Source organism: Corylus avellana, chromosome ca7, assembly GCF_901000735.1.
Source record: "Corylus avellana chromosome ca7, CavTom2PMs-1.0".
Classification (NCBI taxonomy): domain Eukaryota; kingdom Viridiplantae; phylum Streptophyta; class Magnoliopsida; order Fagales; family Betulaceae; genus Corylus; species Corylus avellana.
In genome coordinates, this window is record NC_081547.1 from 443,899 (window position 1) to 463,938 (window position 20,040).

The following is a 20,040-nucleotide window of genomic DNA, read 5'->3' on the forward strand; positions in this document are numbered from 1 at the left end:
AATAATTTTGCAAACACAAAGAAGTAAACACATGAATTCGTGTTATGAAGCTATGTGGCTGAACATATTTGAGCTTATCATTATCAAATGACTAGAGACTAGAATGTACTCAAGCTTTTGAAATTGGGATTGAGTTAAAGACCCGGATGGTGATACTCTAATAATTTTGGTGCTGACATAAATACGAGAAAGATTTTATAAATTTAAGTCTATGGACTATGGTTCAATAGAAATAGTCAATTCACCCACCTGTCCTGTTGTTAGGATAAATAGCCTCATAAAATATCTCTCATATTTACAGAATCTCAAGCTTTTGCTTGTCGTGCGTGACTCATTACCCTCTACATGTATATATGCTCCCTGAACATTCTACATGGAGCCTAGTACCTAGCCCCTATACATAGCCTTTGCCCTCCCTTTAGCCCCCCAGCCATGAATTTTCAACTCATTCTTAAGGGCTATGAATGAAAAAAAACAAAAACAAAAAATGAAAATGAAAAAAAAAAGAAAAGAAAAAGGTTTAGATAGAGGAAGTACGTTGTTCCTGCAGCGCGTTACAGAGCAATATTAAATGCATGTTGACGCCAAGAGCGCGTCACGTATGTCGGAGACGAGCGCACGTAGGCAGCAGCAGCCTTAAATGCCGACAATTTAATTTTTCCTAAGTAATTCCGTGTCCGTGTCCCACGCTCAGTTCCCGTACTCTGATAGCAAATGCCTCACACCCCATTTCCCACTTGTACGCTTGTCGTCTAGCATCTCCGCCATAGGCCTCACGCGCCACCAAAACGCGCCACCATTGACTCCCCTGCGGGCCCCCCGTCACCTCAGTTCGTTACGGGAATGCGTGCGGAACTGCTTGACGGGACGCACAGGTGGGTTTCAGTGTGGGATTGGCTGTGCGGGGGGAGCGCGTGGGCGGGGGGTTTACAGAAAAGAAGAGTGTTATTTGGGATTCTCTTTCCCACCCCTTGTGCTGCAGACTGTACCCACACCACTCCCACCTCTGAATTTCACAGTCCCAGCACCTCTTCCCCTCGCAATTTCACTGTCCTTCACTTTTACCGCGCAGTAACAAAGCAAATAAAAATGATAACCACTCCGTAGACCGTAGACGAAGGTGAAAACCACTGGCTTACCGGGAACAACCGGTGGAAAAGGGGCAGGATAGAGACCCAATTTAGCTGGGTTTCAGAAACGGGAAAGTATATGAAGGGCTTTGAAGGAAGACAGCTCTTTTTGCAGAGAGGGAAATTGATGGCCACATTCTCTCACTGCTCTTATCTTCTTCTCTCTTCTCTCTTCTCTCTTCACGCTATAGCTAATCTTTCGAGGTTATAAGAACCAAATACACCCAAATCCTCACGTCTTTGGTGGCTCTCATTTATTATTATTATTTTCAAGAGAATTTCATGGAGTTCGAGGATCAAGAGGAGCACGAGGAAGAGATGGAGCTGGGCGGCGCCAGCTACGACTCCATGGGCAACTCGGGTCGGGTCAAAATGTCGAGCTCGGGCGGAGTCGGAGTCGGAGGATCCGAGCTAGCCGTGGCTCAGCAGCAGCCGAAGAAGCCCAGGTACCGGGAGTGCCTGAAAAACCACGCTGTGAACCTCGGCGGCCACGCGCTCGACGGCTGCGGCGAGTTCATGCCGGCCGGAGCCGAGGGCACCCTAGACGCCCTCAAATGCGCCGCCTGCAACTGCCACCGAAACTTCCACCGCAAAGAGACCGACAGCCACGCAGCCGGCGCCGGAGCAGCCGACCCCTACCTTCAGGTGGCACACCACCCGCAATTCTCGGCGTACTATCGGACGCCGGCGGGGTACCTGCACGTGGCGCCGCAGCATCACCGGCCGCTGGCGTTGCCGTCAACTTCTGGAGGGCACAGCCGGGAGGAGCAGGAGGAGGACATGTCGAACCCGAGCGGCGGCGGCGGAGGCGGTGGGTCGGCGTCGAAGAAGAGGTTTAGAACGAAGTTCACGCCGGAGCAGAAAGACAGGATGCTGGCGCTGGCTGAGAGGCTGGGGTGGAGGATCCAGAAGCACGACGAGGCGGTGGTGCAGCAGTTCTGTAACGAGACTGGGGTCCAGCGTCACGTCCTCAAGGTGTGGATGCACAACAACAAGCACACCCTGGGTAAGAAGCCCTAGCTAGGAAGAACCAAACCCCACCAAAACGAAACAAAAGCAAACGAGTCTCTCTTTTGTAGCTAAGCCTAGGCATTGAAGAAGGATTTTCCTTTTTTGGTTTTCTATCCATTATTGATCTCTCTGCACTGAAAGTAAGACCGCTATGGGTTTATTTTGAATGAATTGGAGGTGGGAATTTGTGTCGCTGACTTTCTCGGGATTTTAGTTGGGTTTTAGGGTTTTCTTCTCTCTCTCTTTTTTTTTTTTTTCTTTTTGTTTCTTAATCTTTGTCGGAGGGTTTTCCATTTAGCTAGTGGTGGTGTTCTAATGGAAATTTGTCAACTTGGATTAGAGTAGACTATTGTTGTTGATGGGTTAGCCTTTTTTTTTTGGTTCATTATCATTTTAATGCATGCAAAATCTTTGCTCTATTACATCTGCTACATGCTCTTATACTGGCAGTGTGAGCAATGGGTGCTGCACTGGATTTTGATGGGTTGTCTTTTACAGTTTTTTTTTTTCTATGTTTCATGTATGAGTAAGTTTTTGTTTCAGCTAGAGGAATGAGGACTTGCATTGGAGCTGATGGTCTGGTTGGATTATGTGCAGAAATTCACCTTTCATTTGTAAGTTTGTGTGATCTCAGACAGTTGGAACGAGGTCTCTCGGAGCCACAAACGTGTGCCAACCTGCATTTTCCGTTTATACATATCTTTCTACGTGTACGCGAGTCTGTGTGTAGCATTTACTCACCCAACTTTTCGTTAACAGTCCTGGAAGAGAGAGAGAGAGAGAGAGATAAAGTCTAAAGGGTTTGGGGATTTCTGTTAGAAGCATTATGGATGGTATTGAATGAGTGCACTTTTCCTTTTTCTTCTGCTTTTTTTCAACACAGATCCTTCGTCCTCCATTCAATGTGGATGCATATGCTTTGGGCTTTTACTCGATGCGTTTTCAGAACCTTTGCTTGCCTTCATTTCTTCTCTTTCTTCTCCTTTTGTTCATCTTTTCTTCTGAAGGTACTACGACCAACTTTAAATGATCATGGTAGAAGCAAAGGTTGATCACTGTCACTGCAGAGACCTCCTTCTCTGGTCTGTTTCTGTTGCCAAATCTCTTTCTTGTATACTTTGCAGTCATCATTATGCACACACTCATCTCTAAATTTCCTGTTTTCTTTTTGTTCGTTCGGCATATTATGTGAAATTGTATTTATAGTTTCTATTTTTAATATATGACACCTGTATAATATTATGATGGTAGAACCCAGATGTTTGATCATTGATGGGGTCACCTTGGGAAGGAAGGGGCTGAACCAGATGGGTTCGTTTTATTTCATGTGAATTTTATTTGTTTTTTTTTTTTTTTATTGCTAATATTTCTTTCTTTTTGGCCTTGGGAAGGAAAATGTTATCAGCGACAATAGTATTTCGCTGTTTCTCTCAAAGAAAAACTCAAATCCAAATGTGGGTTAAGTTCATGCTGGAGAAATTCGATAGATCCAAAGCTTGGTCTCAAAGTTCACTTTATCTTCTTTTTCTGTTTCAATAGTCTATTTCAAAGGGAACATGTGGGCACTTCAGCAGTAAGAAAAATTCTTATAAAATATTCCAGAGGGGGAACACAGCTTTTGTCTGCAACTCCTCAACTACCACCATTCTTGAAGAAGGTTCAGCTTTTGGCGAATAGAATCCATTAAGATCCCAAGAATCTCTTTTAAATCTTGTTCATCATCTTCGATATATAGCACATGGGGTTTATTTCAAACTGATCATCAACACCCATTTTTCTTTTGGTTCTATTTCCTATATATATATATATTCCCCTACTTTTCCTTTATTGAGATGGAGAACTGTTCTGAGCTCAGGTCACTCTCCTCAAGTCACGATTCGGCTTGACATTGCAGCAGGCGGGACCTGCTTCCTTATTTGGGGCAAAATAGAGAGAGATGTGGCTCGCTTGGGTCCTTTCATTAGTTCTATATATGTATGGAGATTGATGTTTCAATTTTACTAGCAAGATATTTTTGTTGATTGCTTGCCTCTTCCTGAGTCCAAGCTTACCTGCAAGAAATGCTATTCAAGATGCTTTGCTTGTTTGGGTGCCAAGTATCCCCGTATATGTTAAAGCTGCAAAATAAGATGTGGTCCGCATTTGGAAATCTTGGTCAGAGGTTTAGACAATTTGTACAACGGCCTAGCTGTTTCTATCAATATTCTTAATCTGGTGGACTATCTTTTCTTCTTTGCCCATTTGAAAAGAGTTCACAAGTTATCTAAAATGGGTAATCAGGGAAATAATTAGGGTTATAGACCAGAAAGAAACAGCAAAATTGAGGGTTCAGGCTGCTTATTTCCCTAGCTAGTACCACTGGCTAGATTGTAAAAGTTAGAGCTCTAGGGTTTGCATTCATATAATCTGCTAATCCCCCATCCATCTGCTGTACATGTTAAATTTGATGTTCACCAATGGTTAATCCTAATTAATTGCATTCAAGTACGAGTGGTAAATGCGTTAGACCCTACAATCTTAACACTTTATTTTGTGTTTAGTTCGTAACGAGTCCATAAGTCGTGTAAAAAATTAATTGTCTTAAATTTATTTTGCGTGTTGAGTTCTGGTTGTGTTAAACCGTGATTATAAGACTTTATAAGTCAACTATAACCCAACCTATTTAATTAAATGGGTTAAACTTCTTAATTTTAATTCACTAATGTATTAAGTTTGTGTTAAATTCACGGATGGTGTAAAAAATTGACAACCCTACTTATTACTTAATCGTAATTGTCTTGGAGTAATTAATCTGATAGCTAGCTAGTCCCTCATCATAAGGGTGACTAACAAAAACAGATGATTTAGCGATGCGTCATTTCAGTTACTTGACCCATTTTCGCTTGTTTGCGCATGAGCATCGCACTTTTTGTCCACTCATGGATTCCTGATTAATTTGGACGATCGACATTGAAAGCTGTAAGCCAAATCCCAAACACTTGGAGCACTCGTTACTGCTATTATGAATTCTATATATATATATATATATATATGCTAAATCTGAGATCAAAGTTTAGGTAGTCATGATGTTTCTGGTTGATAGTCAAGAACACCATGAGTTGTACGGATATATTTAGTCTCCAGCTTTACTCATGATCATGGTTTGCATTATGGAAATGGCTACTCTTTTTCAGGCTCCATCTTCTCCATGGTATCTTCTTCATTTTTCCCATTCTTCATATTTACAAGTGCTCCCACCACCATAATTCTTCAACTTAATTAAGAGCAACAAATTTCAAAGAATATATATATATACACTTTTAAATTTACATAATGTATATATAAAATAATTCCATCATCAAATTTAATTGTAACTTTGCTTTGTTATATATCTTGTATCAAGTTTGACTGCACTCTGTAAGGCTAAACCCAATAATTGATTGGTGAATTGTTGAAGTAATTCGATAAGTATTACATTGGTTTCTCATTAGGTGAAACTATAGTACTTAATAATTGAATTTATGAAACTCTAATTAATTCTAAGTTCAATTGATCCATGTGAGTGTAGTACATATGTGATTAACGTTTTTCCTCGGTTATGACAAATTGATGATTAGGTTCAACGGCCTAGTCATCAACGTATCTAATGAGAACACTAATGATTTGAGTGAGGGACATTATGACACCCTAAAAAATAAGCCTTACACCGATTGTGAACATGGAGTATCCACTTTTTAAAAGCAAAGTCCAAGATTAGAAGGAAAAAGTCCGAAACAAGTTGGCTTTCGCTCCTTAGATACCCTTTTTTGACAGTTGAAAGATTAAGACTCTTTAATGGCACACCGATTGTGAGTTTGATGTTGACCGTAACACTCTTGTCCCTACTCGATGTAAGGTCCAAAGGGTGCATCTGAGCTTTTCATGTGATTCCAATTCTAATGCTCTATGATGCCATAGCCCCACAGCTTCATGATGCTTGTGTAACAACTAGACATGCTTTGAGCTACACTGCAATCCACATGGTCATTCTAAATTCCACCATATATAACAATAATGTCAACATAAATCGAAACCGAAAGTGCGTGCCTAGTGGGTTTGTCCCCCGAGAGGGGATTTAGATCTCATGTAACAAGACCCTTAATTGCATGTGTAATGGGCAACTTCATGTGAGAGGACATTCAGACTCCACTCTATACGAACACATGCACGACCAGTCGGAGAAAGTGGGACTCAAACTGTTCGAACACTTGCTCAAGTAAGATAAGAACCAACATCCCTGTCCAAGTAAAGGGGAAATTCAGGATAAATCACATAACGCTAACCAATTATAGTGCTCCAAGATTATGTGTAATCTAAAGTGATTATTATTAGGTAACAAATTAAGTCTTCATCAACCTAGCTTGGCCGTGAAAGCGCCATTTTTGTAAACAAAAAAGATAACTGCATGTGGTTGAAGTCAGGCTTCCAACCACAATCATGGGCCAAGGGAGTAGGCAAGATCCTCAGGCTATTTGGCAGACAAGAGGTCCAAAGCAATGCTGAGACGTAGGTCCACTCTCAAATGTTTTCCGAACGAACCCATGTTGAACCAGTAATTGCTCATAATAGCTTCTCCAGCTCATCTCTTGTCTCCCAAATTTGTGTTCATTTATTACATTATTACATGTCGGTGAGACTCCAACAGCAATCGTATCCCACATTCTTGTCACCATTTTGTTTTGCCTGCCTTCTCTTTTCATCGAGCTTCTAGAAATTCCTTCAAGCCCACTTGGTGATCAAAGAGCGTTGGAAAAAATGAATACAAATCGTTAGATTATTTAATCCCATTTGGGTGTGGTATGCTTCATAATTGTTATCAGACTCCAATTCATATATTTCTTTTATTTTCTCCCATCTTTACGCCAGCAACCAAATCTATATAGATATAGACAAAGTTTTCTTACAAATTGAATTTTAAAACTATATATAAGAATTATATAATTTAAATGAAACTTTGTTACTAATTATAACAATCAAAGCCCGACAATATATTATTTTAAAAAAAAAAATTGAAACAATATTACATGGAGAACATTCTTTTCATAATCACCGTACTTAATATTATAAATAATTACAGAACAGAACAACAACATGGGGTCTCAAATCAAACATAACATTATTAATTTATTAGTATTGTTATTCATTTATTTTCATGCCTGATAACCGAAGTGATTGATCTTAATTTTTCCATCCCAGTTTAAGTACTTTGTTACCAACATCTGCCTTGGCCTTGGGCTGCCCAATATTTCTCCCTGGATTGTTTAGGTTGAGATTCGAATAGCGGCAATGGTTATTGCTTAGTGTTTTAGCCTGATGTAAGCTGACCGCCGGACCGGCATTGGATCGGAGAGTCTTGACCCAATCGAAGTTCTTGGTAGTGGGAACCGGCGGTGGCTGCATTTTTTCTGATCTAGAAATCCGAGGCCGGGGGGGGCCCTTCTCATGATCAGCTTCTTTCTTGGTCTCTTTTATCTCAATTTTGGTTCCTCCTTCCATTCTTATGCTTATGTTCACTTCCAGAAGTGTTGTGTTATTGTTTCTTTGCTGACTCTGTCTCTGTGTCTCAAATCCAGGTACTACCTTTTTTGCATTCCTTTCCTTTTGCTGCTGATAAAGTCGGTGCAACCTGAGAGCATGATGGTATATTCCATCTTTAATCTCTTCCTCCAAAGCCCTTTCTATATCAATCTCTAGCTCGTTACGGATCTTCAGCTCCCTTTCTGACATGCCAGCCCTCAGGGATTGCTTGTTCAGGGTATTATTACTCCTTGAATTATGGGTTTCCTTAAAATCAATCTGTACCACTGAGCCATACCATGCACCGCTATGATAATTCAAATCCGAGTCCTCCCCTAATGGCAGAACCGATAAATCTGCAAAACCCACAAAGGAAATTCCCAGTAAATTAAACCTTGATGAGAGCTGAAACTGATATTAGTGAACAAAGGAAAATAAAAATAAAACAAAGTGATAAAATTAAACCTAGTATATCAGCTGCTTTCTTGGGTTGTCCTTGCTGGTCCATCGATCTTCCACAGTATGCTTTTCCATGTGCTGCAAATTCAAACTCCTTTAAATCCTGCTAGAATGATTTAGACTGCTGGGAATGGGGCCTGTGGTACAGTTGGGACGAAGAGGACGTAAGAGATGATGTTTATGGAAAGAATAACCGTTAAGAGACGTTAATTTAGTTGGCTTATTCAAATTCAGGCGCCAAATGTGTCTGCCTGATATGGGAAGTAATTTGGTATTTGTTGGATATAATTAAGAAGAGTAGATATTTTCCTTAAATAAACAGTGCTTTACTTGGAAGGAATAAGGGTTTGGGTTGCCCTTAAAGCACAATCAATATAGGGTACCATGGTATGGTATATCCCCCCACATGTTTGATGTATATGCCTATGGATAGTTACAGTTCCATTGGGCTCACAAGGTGTGGTGAAGGGGCTGTGCCGCCCTATTCTTGTGGAAAATTTGCTCCCTCCCCACTTGGGCTTCTTGGCCCATTTCTGCTACATTGATAGGCCACTAGCTAACTACCCATGATGTGGAGAAAAACATGGGTTATGTCAATTGGGAACGTGTGTTATGGGTAATGTTAGTATAGTCTTTAAATACTAGTTAGTAAGGGTAGTAGGGAGATGATGATTTGGTGTAGAGTTCTAGTTCTGTTGTGGTTCAACTCTCACCCTAAGTGGATTATTATCTTGTTTATCTTGTTCTGATTGTGACCCACTAGGGTATCAGAACATATTATCTTATTTACGTATTTGTATTGTGGTAGAACTCTAACCATAAGTAAAGAATTGTAAAGTGTATTATCTTTATATTATATTAAATATTAGTTGTGTTTTTATTCTCTACTTCGGACCTAATATACATACAGTTTTTTTTGTTTTTTTATTTTTGTTTCTTTACAATAAGGTTATTATTTACAATAAGGTTGTCCTACCACACTACTTCTAGATAGCATGCCTATAAGTCCTGGGATCGCTATTGAGGCAAAACTGGATTGAAGAAATCGATTTAAGGGGATAAGCTACAGTCAATGAAATATATAGATTTTTTTATTCTAAAGATATTTTCTGATTTGATAAAATTGGAGCAATTCATTGGTTAATTAACCGGGTTTAATTGGTTCAACTAACCCAGTAAATCAGTCAGTTCAATTCAAACTATATATTGTTATAAAACTGCATGTGGTTCATTCAGGCCAAAGACACGAGTTGTTTGCTTCCCAAAACAGACGTCAGGCTTATGCTTTGTTTTTTTACTCCCTCAGCTAGCGAGCTGCCCCTTTATGTGATAACAATTTTTTAAGGGTCAACGATTATAATAATTCATTTGCTGATTCAACCAAGCACGAGCATGGTGGCTTTAGTCAACTCAACCAACGGCCTACTTTTTTTTGGTATATGTATAAATGAGTTAACCAAATCTAGCCATCACGAACACAATCAAATCAAATCCAGTTTATATGAATATATCTTGTTTAATAATCAAGCTATAATTAAATGAATCATTATTAAATGAACTACGAGTTGAATATTTTCAAATTGAATTCAAGCATGTTCGTTTACAGTCCTATCACATCTTACTGACTATCACGTCAGTAAGATGTGATAGTCAATAGTGGTTTAACTCTAATCCAATTTGTAAACTAAAGTGTATACTATTATTTTTAAAATAATGGTAAAAATTATACTTTTATTGACTATCACATCTTACTGACGTAAGAGTATCAATTACTTTTGCACGGGCACTTTGAAAAAGCTTAAGCTGAGTTTTGATACAACGTACATCTTAATGCCAAGTTGGACTGCTTAAGAGAAAGGTGTCAATGAAGTACTTGACAAATAAATGGCACAAAACCTGTCTCTCTCGTGAGCTGCCGGAATTGACTAGTGCCTCCACATGCGGCCTGTGATGGACAACTAGGTGGCAAACAGCCAAAACCGAAGCTTGGGCGTTCAACCCAGAGTGGCAATCGACAGGTGTGTATTATTATGGACGACAAAACAAAAGTCAGCATGGGGAAGGGAAGCCAATTTGGACTGTTCAATGTAATTGTCTGTAAAAAGATTCTGTTGTGTTGCTTGGAGCGGAAATGCGAATCTGTTCCTGGTGATTCTGTGGTAGGTGAAGCTCTCCTCTCAACTAACCAACCAACCAACCAACCAACCAAAAACCAGTCCAGTCAGCGGCTGTCAGGTTGTGTTAAATGTTAATATCACTACTTTAATTCTTCCAGCCAATCGACTAAACTATTTAGATTTGGAGAGAGAGGCTGGTTTTTGCCTCAACTTTTACTATAATTTTTTTTATAAATTATCATGTTAGTTAATAAATTATTAAATTTTATTTTTTTTACTGTTAATATATTGTCACATAAATTTGTAAAGAAATTAATAAAAATTTTCTCTCTTTTGTTTTTTATATTAACGATCTCCCGTTGAAAAACGCATATCATAAGACATTAAACAAAGGCCGGCAAATGGCAATTTCACAGTTTTTTAATTACAAAACGCAGGGTAGTTTGGTAGTTTGATCCGCAATGCAAGGTTATATTAGTCAAAAACTTCAGTCTGCGTCGAACTTTGAAAAGCTTCTCGTGGTTTCTTAAGTCAGCACTCGTATTGCTGTTTTCGCCTTTTCTGTCTCTCTCTCTCTCTCTCTCTTTATTTCAGTTCGAATTCGGTAATTGCCTCACATTGCTCGAGCGATCATCGCTCGGCTGCCTAGTAATCTCCGCTCCGTTTCTATGGGCACTCTCTCGCACGCGATCAGCCCCAAACTCGCTCTCCCGCGCCGCGATTCTCAGCGCTCTTATCATGGACTTCCGCGCTTGAATTCTCGTCCCCTGAGATGGAATGCCAACAGAGCCGCCAAGAAGATCCGCATGTCTGCGGGGACCTCGAAGCGGAGCCCCCCAATCGATTTCAGCAATCCCGACTGGAAATCCAAGTTCCAGGAGGACTTCGAGACGCGCTTCAACATCCCTCACATCACTGACATCTTCCACGACGCCGTTCCGATTCCCTCCACTTTTTGCCTCAAAATGAGGTCCTTTTGAAAGCAAATTGTGAATTGCGCATTTGATTTTATCGCTGTACTAGTTTTAGACATTGAAGAATTTTACATGATTGTGGTAGTTTTATCACTGTTCTAGTTTTAGACATCGAATAATTTTTGCATGATTGTGGTTATCAAGGAAATTGCAATGTAGGTTTTTTTTTATTTTTTATTTTATTTTTTATTTTTTATTTTTTATTTATTTTTTTAAATCATTCCACTAGAAATAGCTCAAACTCCATATCTACTTGGTATTTGCTTGCAGGACACCGGTAACAGAGGACTTTGCGGGAGGGTACCCATCGGACGAGGAGTGGCATGGTTACATAAATAAAAACGACAGGGTGCTTCTTAAGGTATATTAAGCATTTCTGGTAGAACTTTGTTGTTTGGATTTGATGGGCCTCTTTCAAGAACATATACCAATCCGTCAATTACCATAAAAAGTGTCTTTTTTTTTTTTTTTTCTTCTTCTTATTTTTGGCTCATCTGGGTGAGCTACTTTTCCTTTCTCCTGTTGAACTTTGTTGTCTGGTTAATTATATACGATGCAGAAGATGTAATTGTGTGAGATGGTGTCCAATAGAAAAAACTTAAAATCTAAGTTTTCAAATAGTTGATTTTATTTTATTCTTTTTTTGTTGGAAGTGATTAGAATTTGAATGATTTATGACAGATTGTAGTAGTCTGGGGAATCCAGAATTAGCTAGTTAATTGTAGCAGTCTGGCTTTATGCATATCAAAATTCCAGGCATTGCTTGATTTATTTTGACGTATGCTACATATTTGTAGAGAGGGAAGAAATAATGGAAGAACTTCATTTTTTTACCTTTCGTACTTGCTATGTAGTTATGGTATGCGAGGACTATCTTTTCATTTAGATGCGAGTTTTTCAATGCTTACTAAATTTTTTATTCCATCACACTTATTCGTATGTAGGTTGCCAAGAACATGATTTGTATAAATTCCTATGTAGAATGCCAGGGATGTTATATCTTTCCTCTCAGCCTATTTACTAGTATTTGCATTGTAATTTTCCTTTTTATTCAATATTCCAGGTCATACACTACTCGTCACCTACATCTGCTGGTGCCGAGTGCATTGATCCTGACTGTAGTTGGGTGGAACAATGGTAAATATCTATCTTTGACTCTCTTATAGGCAATTGTGAAAATCTGGAGTATGCATCTAGTGACAATGAGAAGAACTCTTTGAACAATTTATTTCATGTTCAGAGAAATATGGGACATTTTTTTCTCATAGTAGAACCTAAAGTGAATGGGGATCCATAGAGGTTTGCCAATGAGAGATTTGGCATGAAAATGTGGAAGTAGTGATAATGGGTGGTAGTTGTTAGTTCTATAGCTCTCATGGTTTAGGAGTTTGCAAGATACAAAGTCAATATGAAAAGTGTTGGAAAATCAAGTAAATGATTAAATTCACTATTTTTTATCAGCTTAATACTTTTGGAATAACTAGTGATTTAACATGATATCAAATTAGAGGTCCTGGTTTGAATTTCGATTTTATAGTTTATCCCTATAAATATTCAACGTATTGAGCTTCACTCGATGAACATGAGTTTGAGCTCTTGTGTTATGGAGAGTAAAAATATTAATTGAATGATTAAACTTACAATTTTCTATTAGTTTAAGCTTTTTAGACAAGTAGTGATTTAACAAGAAGAATTGGTGCTTTTACATAAATGGGGAGGTTTTAAGTGGGATCGGGCATAGGGTAGAGTTTCAAGTTTTTTTTTTTTTTTTGACCCATGGAGGAATTACCTTTCATTGTTGTCAAGAGGCAATTTTTGGGACTTATATGGTGAAGGCGTCAAAGTTTTCTGATAAGATTCCATGATTTGGAATGTAGGGTGCTTTGAGAATTTTCAAAAGAGGAGAATTTCCAACAAATTTTGGCTTTTGTTTTGAACAACCATCTCTTGGAATTTACAAGAGAAAATGTACTCTTAGATCTGCTTAGATATGTCTAATTCCATAAAGTGTCTCTTGGAAATGGTTGTTTCCTCAGTTATGTTGGAGTTTGTCTAGAGTGACATATTGACTTGTCTAAAGGAACTAATTTGACCTGTCATTGATTGCTACTTCTTAATGACTTATCATTTTGATTGTTTTAGATGTCAATTTGACTGCTACTTCATAATGTTATTGTATGTAACTGGAACTTTCCAGGGTTCATCGTGCTGGACCACGGGAGAAAATATACTTCAGGCCAGAAGAAGTGAAAGCAGCAATTGTAACTTGTGGAGGGCTCTGCCCTGGTCTCAATGATGTCATCAGACAGGTCCTTGTCATGACTCATTTTATTATAGTCTTTAACCACATCAAACGTTCATTCCTATTCAATAAAATTATCATCTTAAGACATTGTAGAAATTATGTAGCATCTTAATTTCTATTGCCTGGTCCAGTTTCAGGCATTTCTTTTCACCTTAATTAAACCTTTACCTTTTTTTTTTCTTTTTTTTTTTTCTAATCTAATTAAATTAAACCTTTGCTTGATAGTAATCTCCGGTGCTTATAAGACAACTGGAGTTTATGTGCCTAAAAAGAACACAGAACTTAACTGTTGTCAATATATATTGGCACGATATTTACATGATTATACTGCTATATAGTAAACACACAGGGTGTGTTTATTAATTGTTTGAAAAGTGATTTTGTTTTGATTTGATTTTTTTTTTTTTTTATGTGATAGAAATTCAAGAAGTTGGTGGTGTCTACCTTGAAAAAGTGTTTCACTTAAAAATATTGTTTGTTAATATTTTTGAAAAGTGTTTTAAGTTTTCAAAGAAACAAACACTAAGCATACTTATGTTGAGAAAACACAAGCTTATTTTTAAAGTGTGAAGTTGACAAAATACTTATAAAAAAATACAGTGAGTATGCAGGCACCCTTAGAGGAGGAGAGGGGTGGCCACATGCCGCCCCCCCCAAGTAGTAAGTGTGAAGTTGACAAAATACTTATAAAAAAATACAGTGAGTATGCAGGCACCCTTAGCGGCGAGAGGGGTACGCCCCCTCAAGTAGTAAGTTAACCTCCACACCTGAAAAAGTAAACAATTGTTTTCTCAAAATATTCTTATAAGACAGTTTGAGAAGTTTGTGTTTTGTTTGGTAAATGTTTTTGAAAAGTGTGTTTTTGTGCTTGAAAAGAGAAAACGCTTTTCGTAAACAGACAGCCAAAATTCCCCTTGAATTTGCAATGTTGTATGAAAGTAAATCTTGAGTTGAAAAAATGTGATTCTGCATTCTCAAAATCTTCTCGAAGATAGATCAAACATGCACCCTGCATTCTTGAGCAATGCATGTTTGAAGTCTGTGTTTTGTGGCCTCAAGTTTATATATAACATTCCACTATTAATATACAAGATTGATTGGAGTTACAGAACTCATAAGAAAAAAAACTAAGGAAAATATTGATTAGTGTATAGCATTTTCAAAACTTTTCCTTCTGAAGCCCCATATCTAGTAACAGTGCCTAAGATTTATGTTATTATAACTACATCTATCATGTTCTGCTGCAGATTGTCATCACACTCGAAATATATGGTGTGAAAAAGATTGTAGGTATTCCCTTTGGTTACCGTGGATTTTCTGACAAAGAATTAACTGAAATGCCGGTACATTCCTGTGCCTTTTGTGATTATTTCATACATTAATTGATTCATCAAACAATGTTGTTGTGTACTTAAACATAAATGCAATGTTTCTTATCTTCTGAAAATATGGTTGGAGTTATGGATTCATTTGCTTTAAGTTTTTACTTCAATCATCAGTTATCAAGAAAAGTGGTTCAGAATGTCCATCTTTCTGGTGGAAGCTTGTTAGGAGTTTCACGTGGAGGACCTGGAATTAGTGAAATCGTGGACAGTTTGGAGGTTCACAATTCTTCTTTCGCATTGATTTATCTAATATAGTCAACTATTTTGAAAATGTATCTTTATTCCAGGCAATATGACTGATCTGATTTATGTTTTTCATATTGGTGCCAGGAAAGAGGAATAAACATGCTATTTGTGTTGGGTGGGAATGGCACACATGCTGGGGCAAATGCAATACACAATGAGGTTGTAAAGCCTGAAGCCCTGTAGTAACTAGGTTCAATGTGTGAAATAATTTTCTCATGCTTTATTAAGATTTTCTTTCCAGAATGAAAGCTGCATTGAACCTGCAGCAGAGACACTTTTTTCAAATACAAAATATTGCTTTTGAAGTTGTTTATCTAGTTGTATTGCAAATTTATGTCGTAAAAGTAAATAAAATAAATGAACAAATAATTAATGGCGGACATGCATTTGAAGGCACAATGCTGTAAATATTGGTGTTATTCAAGGCTGGTGTAAGTGTGATAATGATGTCCTGCTATATCTTTTAAGATAATAACATCAGAGGTATATCACAAGGTCCACACTTGTGACTCCATTCGAACTTAGTTTTTGCAAGTTGCTGATGCTCTCTCTTATCTCCTTCTGGGGGTTTGCCTTTTATCCTTCTTTAGATCTTATTTCATATATAATTCTGCTTTTAGTGTCGTAAACGCCGGATGAGGGTGGCTGTAGTTGGTGTGCCAAAAACTATAGACAACGATATTTTGCTGATGGATAAAACTTTTGGTTTTGATACTGCTGTTGAAGAGGCACAAAGAGCAATAAATTCCGCATACATAGAGGTACTCTACATGTATTTTACTTGCCCATGCATGGAGTTATGTTTCTCCTTATAAGTTTTCCTGCTGAATTCTTTCACAATGTTGGTTTCTTCATAGTGAACTTTTTTTTTTTGCCTCAATCTTGTTATTAGGCGCACAGTGCTTATCATGGTGTTGGCATTGTGAAATTGATGGGCCGTAGCAGTGGATATATAGCTATGCATGCATCCCTAGCTAGTGGACAAATTGACATATGTTTGATTCCTGAGGTACTCTTATTACTAGCAATTAATTAGATAGTTATCTTTGTGAGCTGTTACTGATTCTACTGATATGCACATCTAAGGTATCTTTTAATTTACACGGGCCTCATGGTGTTTTGAGTCATCTGAAATACCTGATTGAGACAAAGGGTTCGGCTGTTATATGTGTCGCAGAGGGAGCAGGGCAGGTGAGTTACATAAGGAATTCATATTTTCGCTTGTGGGTTGAATACTATTAATTGATCAGGTGATTTAAATTCTGCAGTCCTTTTTTGGCTTCATGAAATACTATGAAAAACTGCCTCTGTTCATTTCATTGCATTACATAGATCTTATAACTTCTTCCTTATGTTTTTTCCCAAGACGAGGAGTAAAATTCAGTATGCTGTTGTTTTCTGATGCAGAATTTTCTTCAAAAAACTAATGCTAAGGATGCGTCTGGGAACATTGTATTTGGAGATTTCGGTGTCCACATTCAACAAGAGGTTGGTGGTTGTATTTTGACTAATTTCATGTGGTCTTGATCTCTCCATGACACTTGAGACAAGCTAAGTGGGTTGATAAATAATGAGCTGACTGAAAGTCTAATTTTTAACATTAGTTGATATGTGTTGCATGGATAAGAATGGACTGCAGTTTGGCCTTTTAGTTGTCATTTGTCAGAGTTACAAATATGCTATGTTCTTAAGCCTTCAAGATCTAAGCTCTGTTAGTGACTCTTTTGCTAAGACTAGATATGGTCAGTTGACTGCTTTTGATGTTATTTGCAGTGAACAAAACCAAGTGGTTCTTCACTTGAACTGGAAATCATTAGATATCCTCCTTTTTATTTTTTTGTTCGTAAGTCACTTATCAAAAAAAAGTTGATCATAAGTCGGAATTGGAGAATTTAATACTGACTATGTATCTTGAAACATTTGGCCTGTGTGGGATTTATCTAGTCTATCTCATCATTATATTTTCAAATATTCTTTTCTCTTCTCTTCTCTTCTCCCCCCTCGCTCTCCCCCTCCCCCTCTTTCATTTAAAATTCAGTTTCTTGATGGATGTGCAATTTTTTCCTGCTACTGACTGTGGGAGGGCTGCATAGCCTGCATTGATATCTCTGAATTCAATTATAATTTTTTTTTGGTTGAATCCTTTCATATGTATTCTGGATGATTCTACTGGTGGAATTCCCTTTGTACCTATCCTATAGGATACTAATATCAAAAGACCATTCTTCTGTCAGATAAGAAAATGTTTTAAGGAGATTGGTGTTCCAGTTGATGTGAAGTATATTGATCCTACGTACATGATCCGTGCCTGCCGTGCAAATGCATCAGATGGAATTCTATGCACTGTACTAGGGCAAAATGCTGTGAGTCTCTCTCTCTCTCTCTCTCAGTAATACGTAGTCTCTCTACTGTATGCTGCAGTCCTATGTCCATGTTGAATATTTCTTGTACTTGACCTGATTGGCTGACAGTAGCCTCCTGCATGGCGTCTCTTTCTTGTTAGATTGGAAATATATTGAAGGGCTTCATCTCATTTAGACCCAATTGACTAGAATTTCCTGAGTAATTATGCGACTAAGCAGTATGAATTTCTTCTGACAAAATTCTTTAGAACTTGTATGCCATTAAACAAATGTCATTTCTCAACAACCTTACTATCAACTGATCCCTTAGCTGGGACTGCTATGACATTGAAACAAGACCAGTAGATCACCTGAGCAGAAAAAAACATCTATTGCTCAGGTTATTACCCTATGATGAGCCAAGATCAACCCTTTCATTGCGAAATGGGATGATTTATCAAAACTAGGGTTGGAGGCTTGGAGCAGTTATGTTGTGTTTGATTCAGTAATAATTGGTGATACTAGAAAAGTGGCTTCTGGATGCTTGTTAAAGCAAGTAATGTCAGATATCTCTCCTTCTAACCTTTGTATAGATTATCCCTTGAGTTTTAGCTACTAGATTGTGATTATTGATGAACTGTATGATATTATCAGATATTTTGTATCATGCTAAGTAAATTTCTCAAGATTTAAAAAGGCTGTTTACAACATAGGAATTGAAGTCTGGAGAAGTTTCCTTCAGAAAAAAAAAATCGAGAATTCCAGTTTCCAGTTAGGAATCCAGCTTTAAACTGTGATCCTGCCCAGAAATTGGGGTTGGTTTTTGGATCAGCGAATATTTTGATTCCGGGATAAATCAGAAATTGCTTCTTGTAAGTAGATCTAAGCGTAATTGGTTAGGCTAATGGACAGGCTCAGTTATGTAAGATTGCCTGTGCACAGGCTTAATCAGGTCTATTTGGCTCAACCTTAAACTTGGCTGGTTTCAGTAGGCAAGCCTAGCAGAGCTCAAGCTTGGCCGAGCTGGCAAGCTCAGTTGTGCAATTTCAATGACTGGTCAAACTTGGATCATTTTGAGCTTGGCCTCGGTTTAACTGAGCTGTGCTCAAACTGCCTAGGAGTTTGCAAGCATATATAGGGTTGTTCTCCAAGTGCCCTTCACTGAAGCAGGTTTTCAGACTTGCCTGTTTGCAGATTTCCTTTTAATGTTTTTTTAATCTCTATTTCTTTTTTTGTTCTTGTTGTTGACAGTTCAGTCCTTCTAATGTCTATTCAATACGGATGTGTGGCTTTGGCAGGTTCATGGCGCATTTGCTGGATATAGTGGTATTACAGTAGGCATATGCAACACTCACTATGTCTACCTTCCAATTCCTGAAGTCATTTCCTATCCCAGGCTGGTGGACCCCAACAGTAGAATGTGGCATCGTTGCTTGACTTCAACAGGCCAGCCTGACTTTATCTGATAAACACTAGCTCTTCTTAGTTAAGCTATAAGAGAATTTTACAAATAGAAGCTCCCACAGAGTAGAATCTAGGACAGATAGCCTGCTTCAGAAGGTTTATTAATAGTCTGCTCAAAGCATGGTGTAGAAGAAATAATAATACTAAAGGATGGCCTTTCCTCCACCATTGAATATTTTTTAGTGTATAGCATTTCTGCTCTTAGATTTCTTTCACAATAAAGTCCCAGAGGCACCACCAAGCATAATTTTAATGTTTTGTACTACATTTGTTGTAACTATGAAATATGTTGGCCATAGTTAAAGCCGATACGAAACTAGATCAACTGTAATGATCTTTTGCATATGAAATTCACCTGCAATTTTTGGGTATGTTCATATTTACAAGAGTATGAATGATTTTTAATTCCTTGAGAAAATCTGAGATTCCTATCAGGACATCCAAGACGTAGTGGAGCCAACTGCCAAGGCACACCACATCTGATGGGAAGTCCAGCAGTACGTACATCTCTTACAATTGGAATTCGAAACTCAACAAGAGGATTGTTACATCTAATGAGGTATATCTTGGTCTCTGACAGCTTCTAATGTTCTATAGCGTACAACCGGGCATTTCTGTTGATTGAACCCATCAAACAGTGATCGGATTTTGTGCAAGCAGAAGCAGTGATGCCCACATGGTGGTAACTGTGGCTTTATGCCCTGATAAGATAACTATTATGCTATTTAACTTTTTCCTTTCTGGGTGGTGGCAATAATATAGCAGTAATTTTGAAGTGCCGCTAGCCTTGGCTAAGGCACATGAAAACACGAATAATTTCTCTCTCATTTTTTTTTCCCCTCTTTTCTTGAGATGTCCTTGTGTGTTCCTACAGAGCAAGCACTGTAATTAGGCTAATGCACATGACAACATGACGAGGTTCACCGAATAGTAAGAATTCTGACTGGTCAAAGATTTACACCTGCTCCTCTGGTAAGTGTGAATTTTTCCCTGACAACTGGTACACCTACTCACTCCTCTGTGGAAGTGACGTTACTCCACTATAAATAAATCAGATTTTTCAATTTTTTTT

At 38.1% G+C, this 20,040-nt stretch overlaps 3 protein-coding genes across 3 annotated transcripts; 2 read left to right on the plus strand and 1 right to left on the minus strand.

The window, feature by feature from the left end:
• Positions 1–997: 997 nt before the first annotated feature.
• LOC132188408 (zinc-finger homeodomain protein 2-like) lies at positions 998–2,485 on the plus strand. Its single transcript, XM_059602850.1, has one exon. It carries the CDS (start codon positions 1,413–1,415, stop codon positions 2,148–2,150), a length of 738 nt encoding a protein of 245 aa, XP_059458833.1. The 5' UTR covers positions 998–1,412; the 3' UTR covers positions 2,151–2,485.
• Positions 2,486–7,263: 4,778 nt separating this feature from the next.
• LOC132188766 (uncharacterized) lies at positions 7,264–8,220 on the minus strand. The gene is made up of 2 exons (XM_059603302.1): positions 8,142–8,220; positions 7,264–8,032 (listed from the first exon to the last, which is right to left on the minus strand). Exons 1-2 carry the CDS (start codon positions 8,182–8,184, stop codon positions 7,338–7,340), a joined length of 738 nt encoding a protein of 245 aa, XP_059459285.1. The 5' UTR covers positions 8,185–8,220; the 3' UTR covers positions 7,264–7,337.
• Positions 8,221–10,795: 2,575 nt separating this feature from the next.
• Positions 10,796–19,345, plus strand: LOC132186600 (ATP-dependent 6-phosphofructokinase 5, chloroplastic). The gene is made up of 13 exons (XM_059600579.1): positions 10,796–11,222; positions 11,497–11,587; positions 12,290–12,363; positions 13,424–13,535; positions 14,779–14,874; positions 15,031–15,132; positions 15,247–15,321; positions 15,783–15,923; positions 16,055–16,171; positions 16,249–16,353; positions 16,570–16,650; positions 17,397–17,525; positions 18,803–19,345. The coding sequence occupies exons 1-13, from the start codon at positions 10,921–10,923 to the stop codon at positions 18,968–18,970; spliced, it is 1,593 nt and encodes a 530-aa protein (XP_059456562.1). The 5' UTR covers positions 10,796–10,920; the 3' UTR covers positions 18,971–19,345.
• The last annotated feature ends 695 nt before the right edge of the window (positions 19,346–20,040 follow it).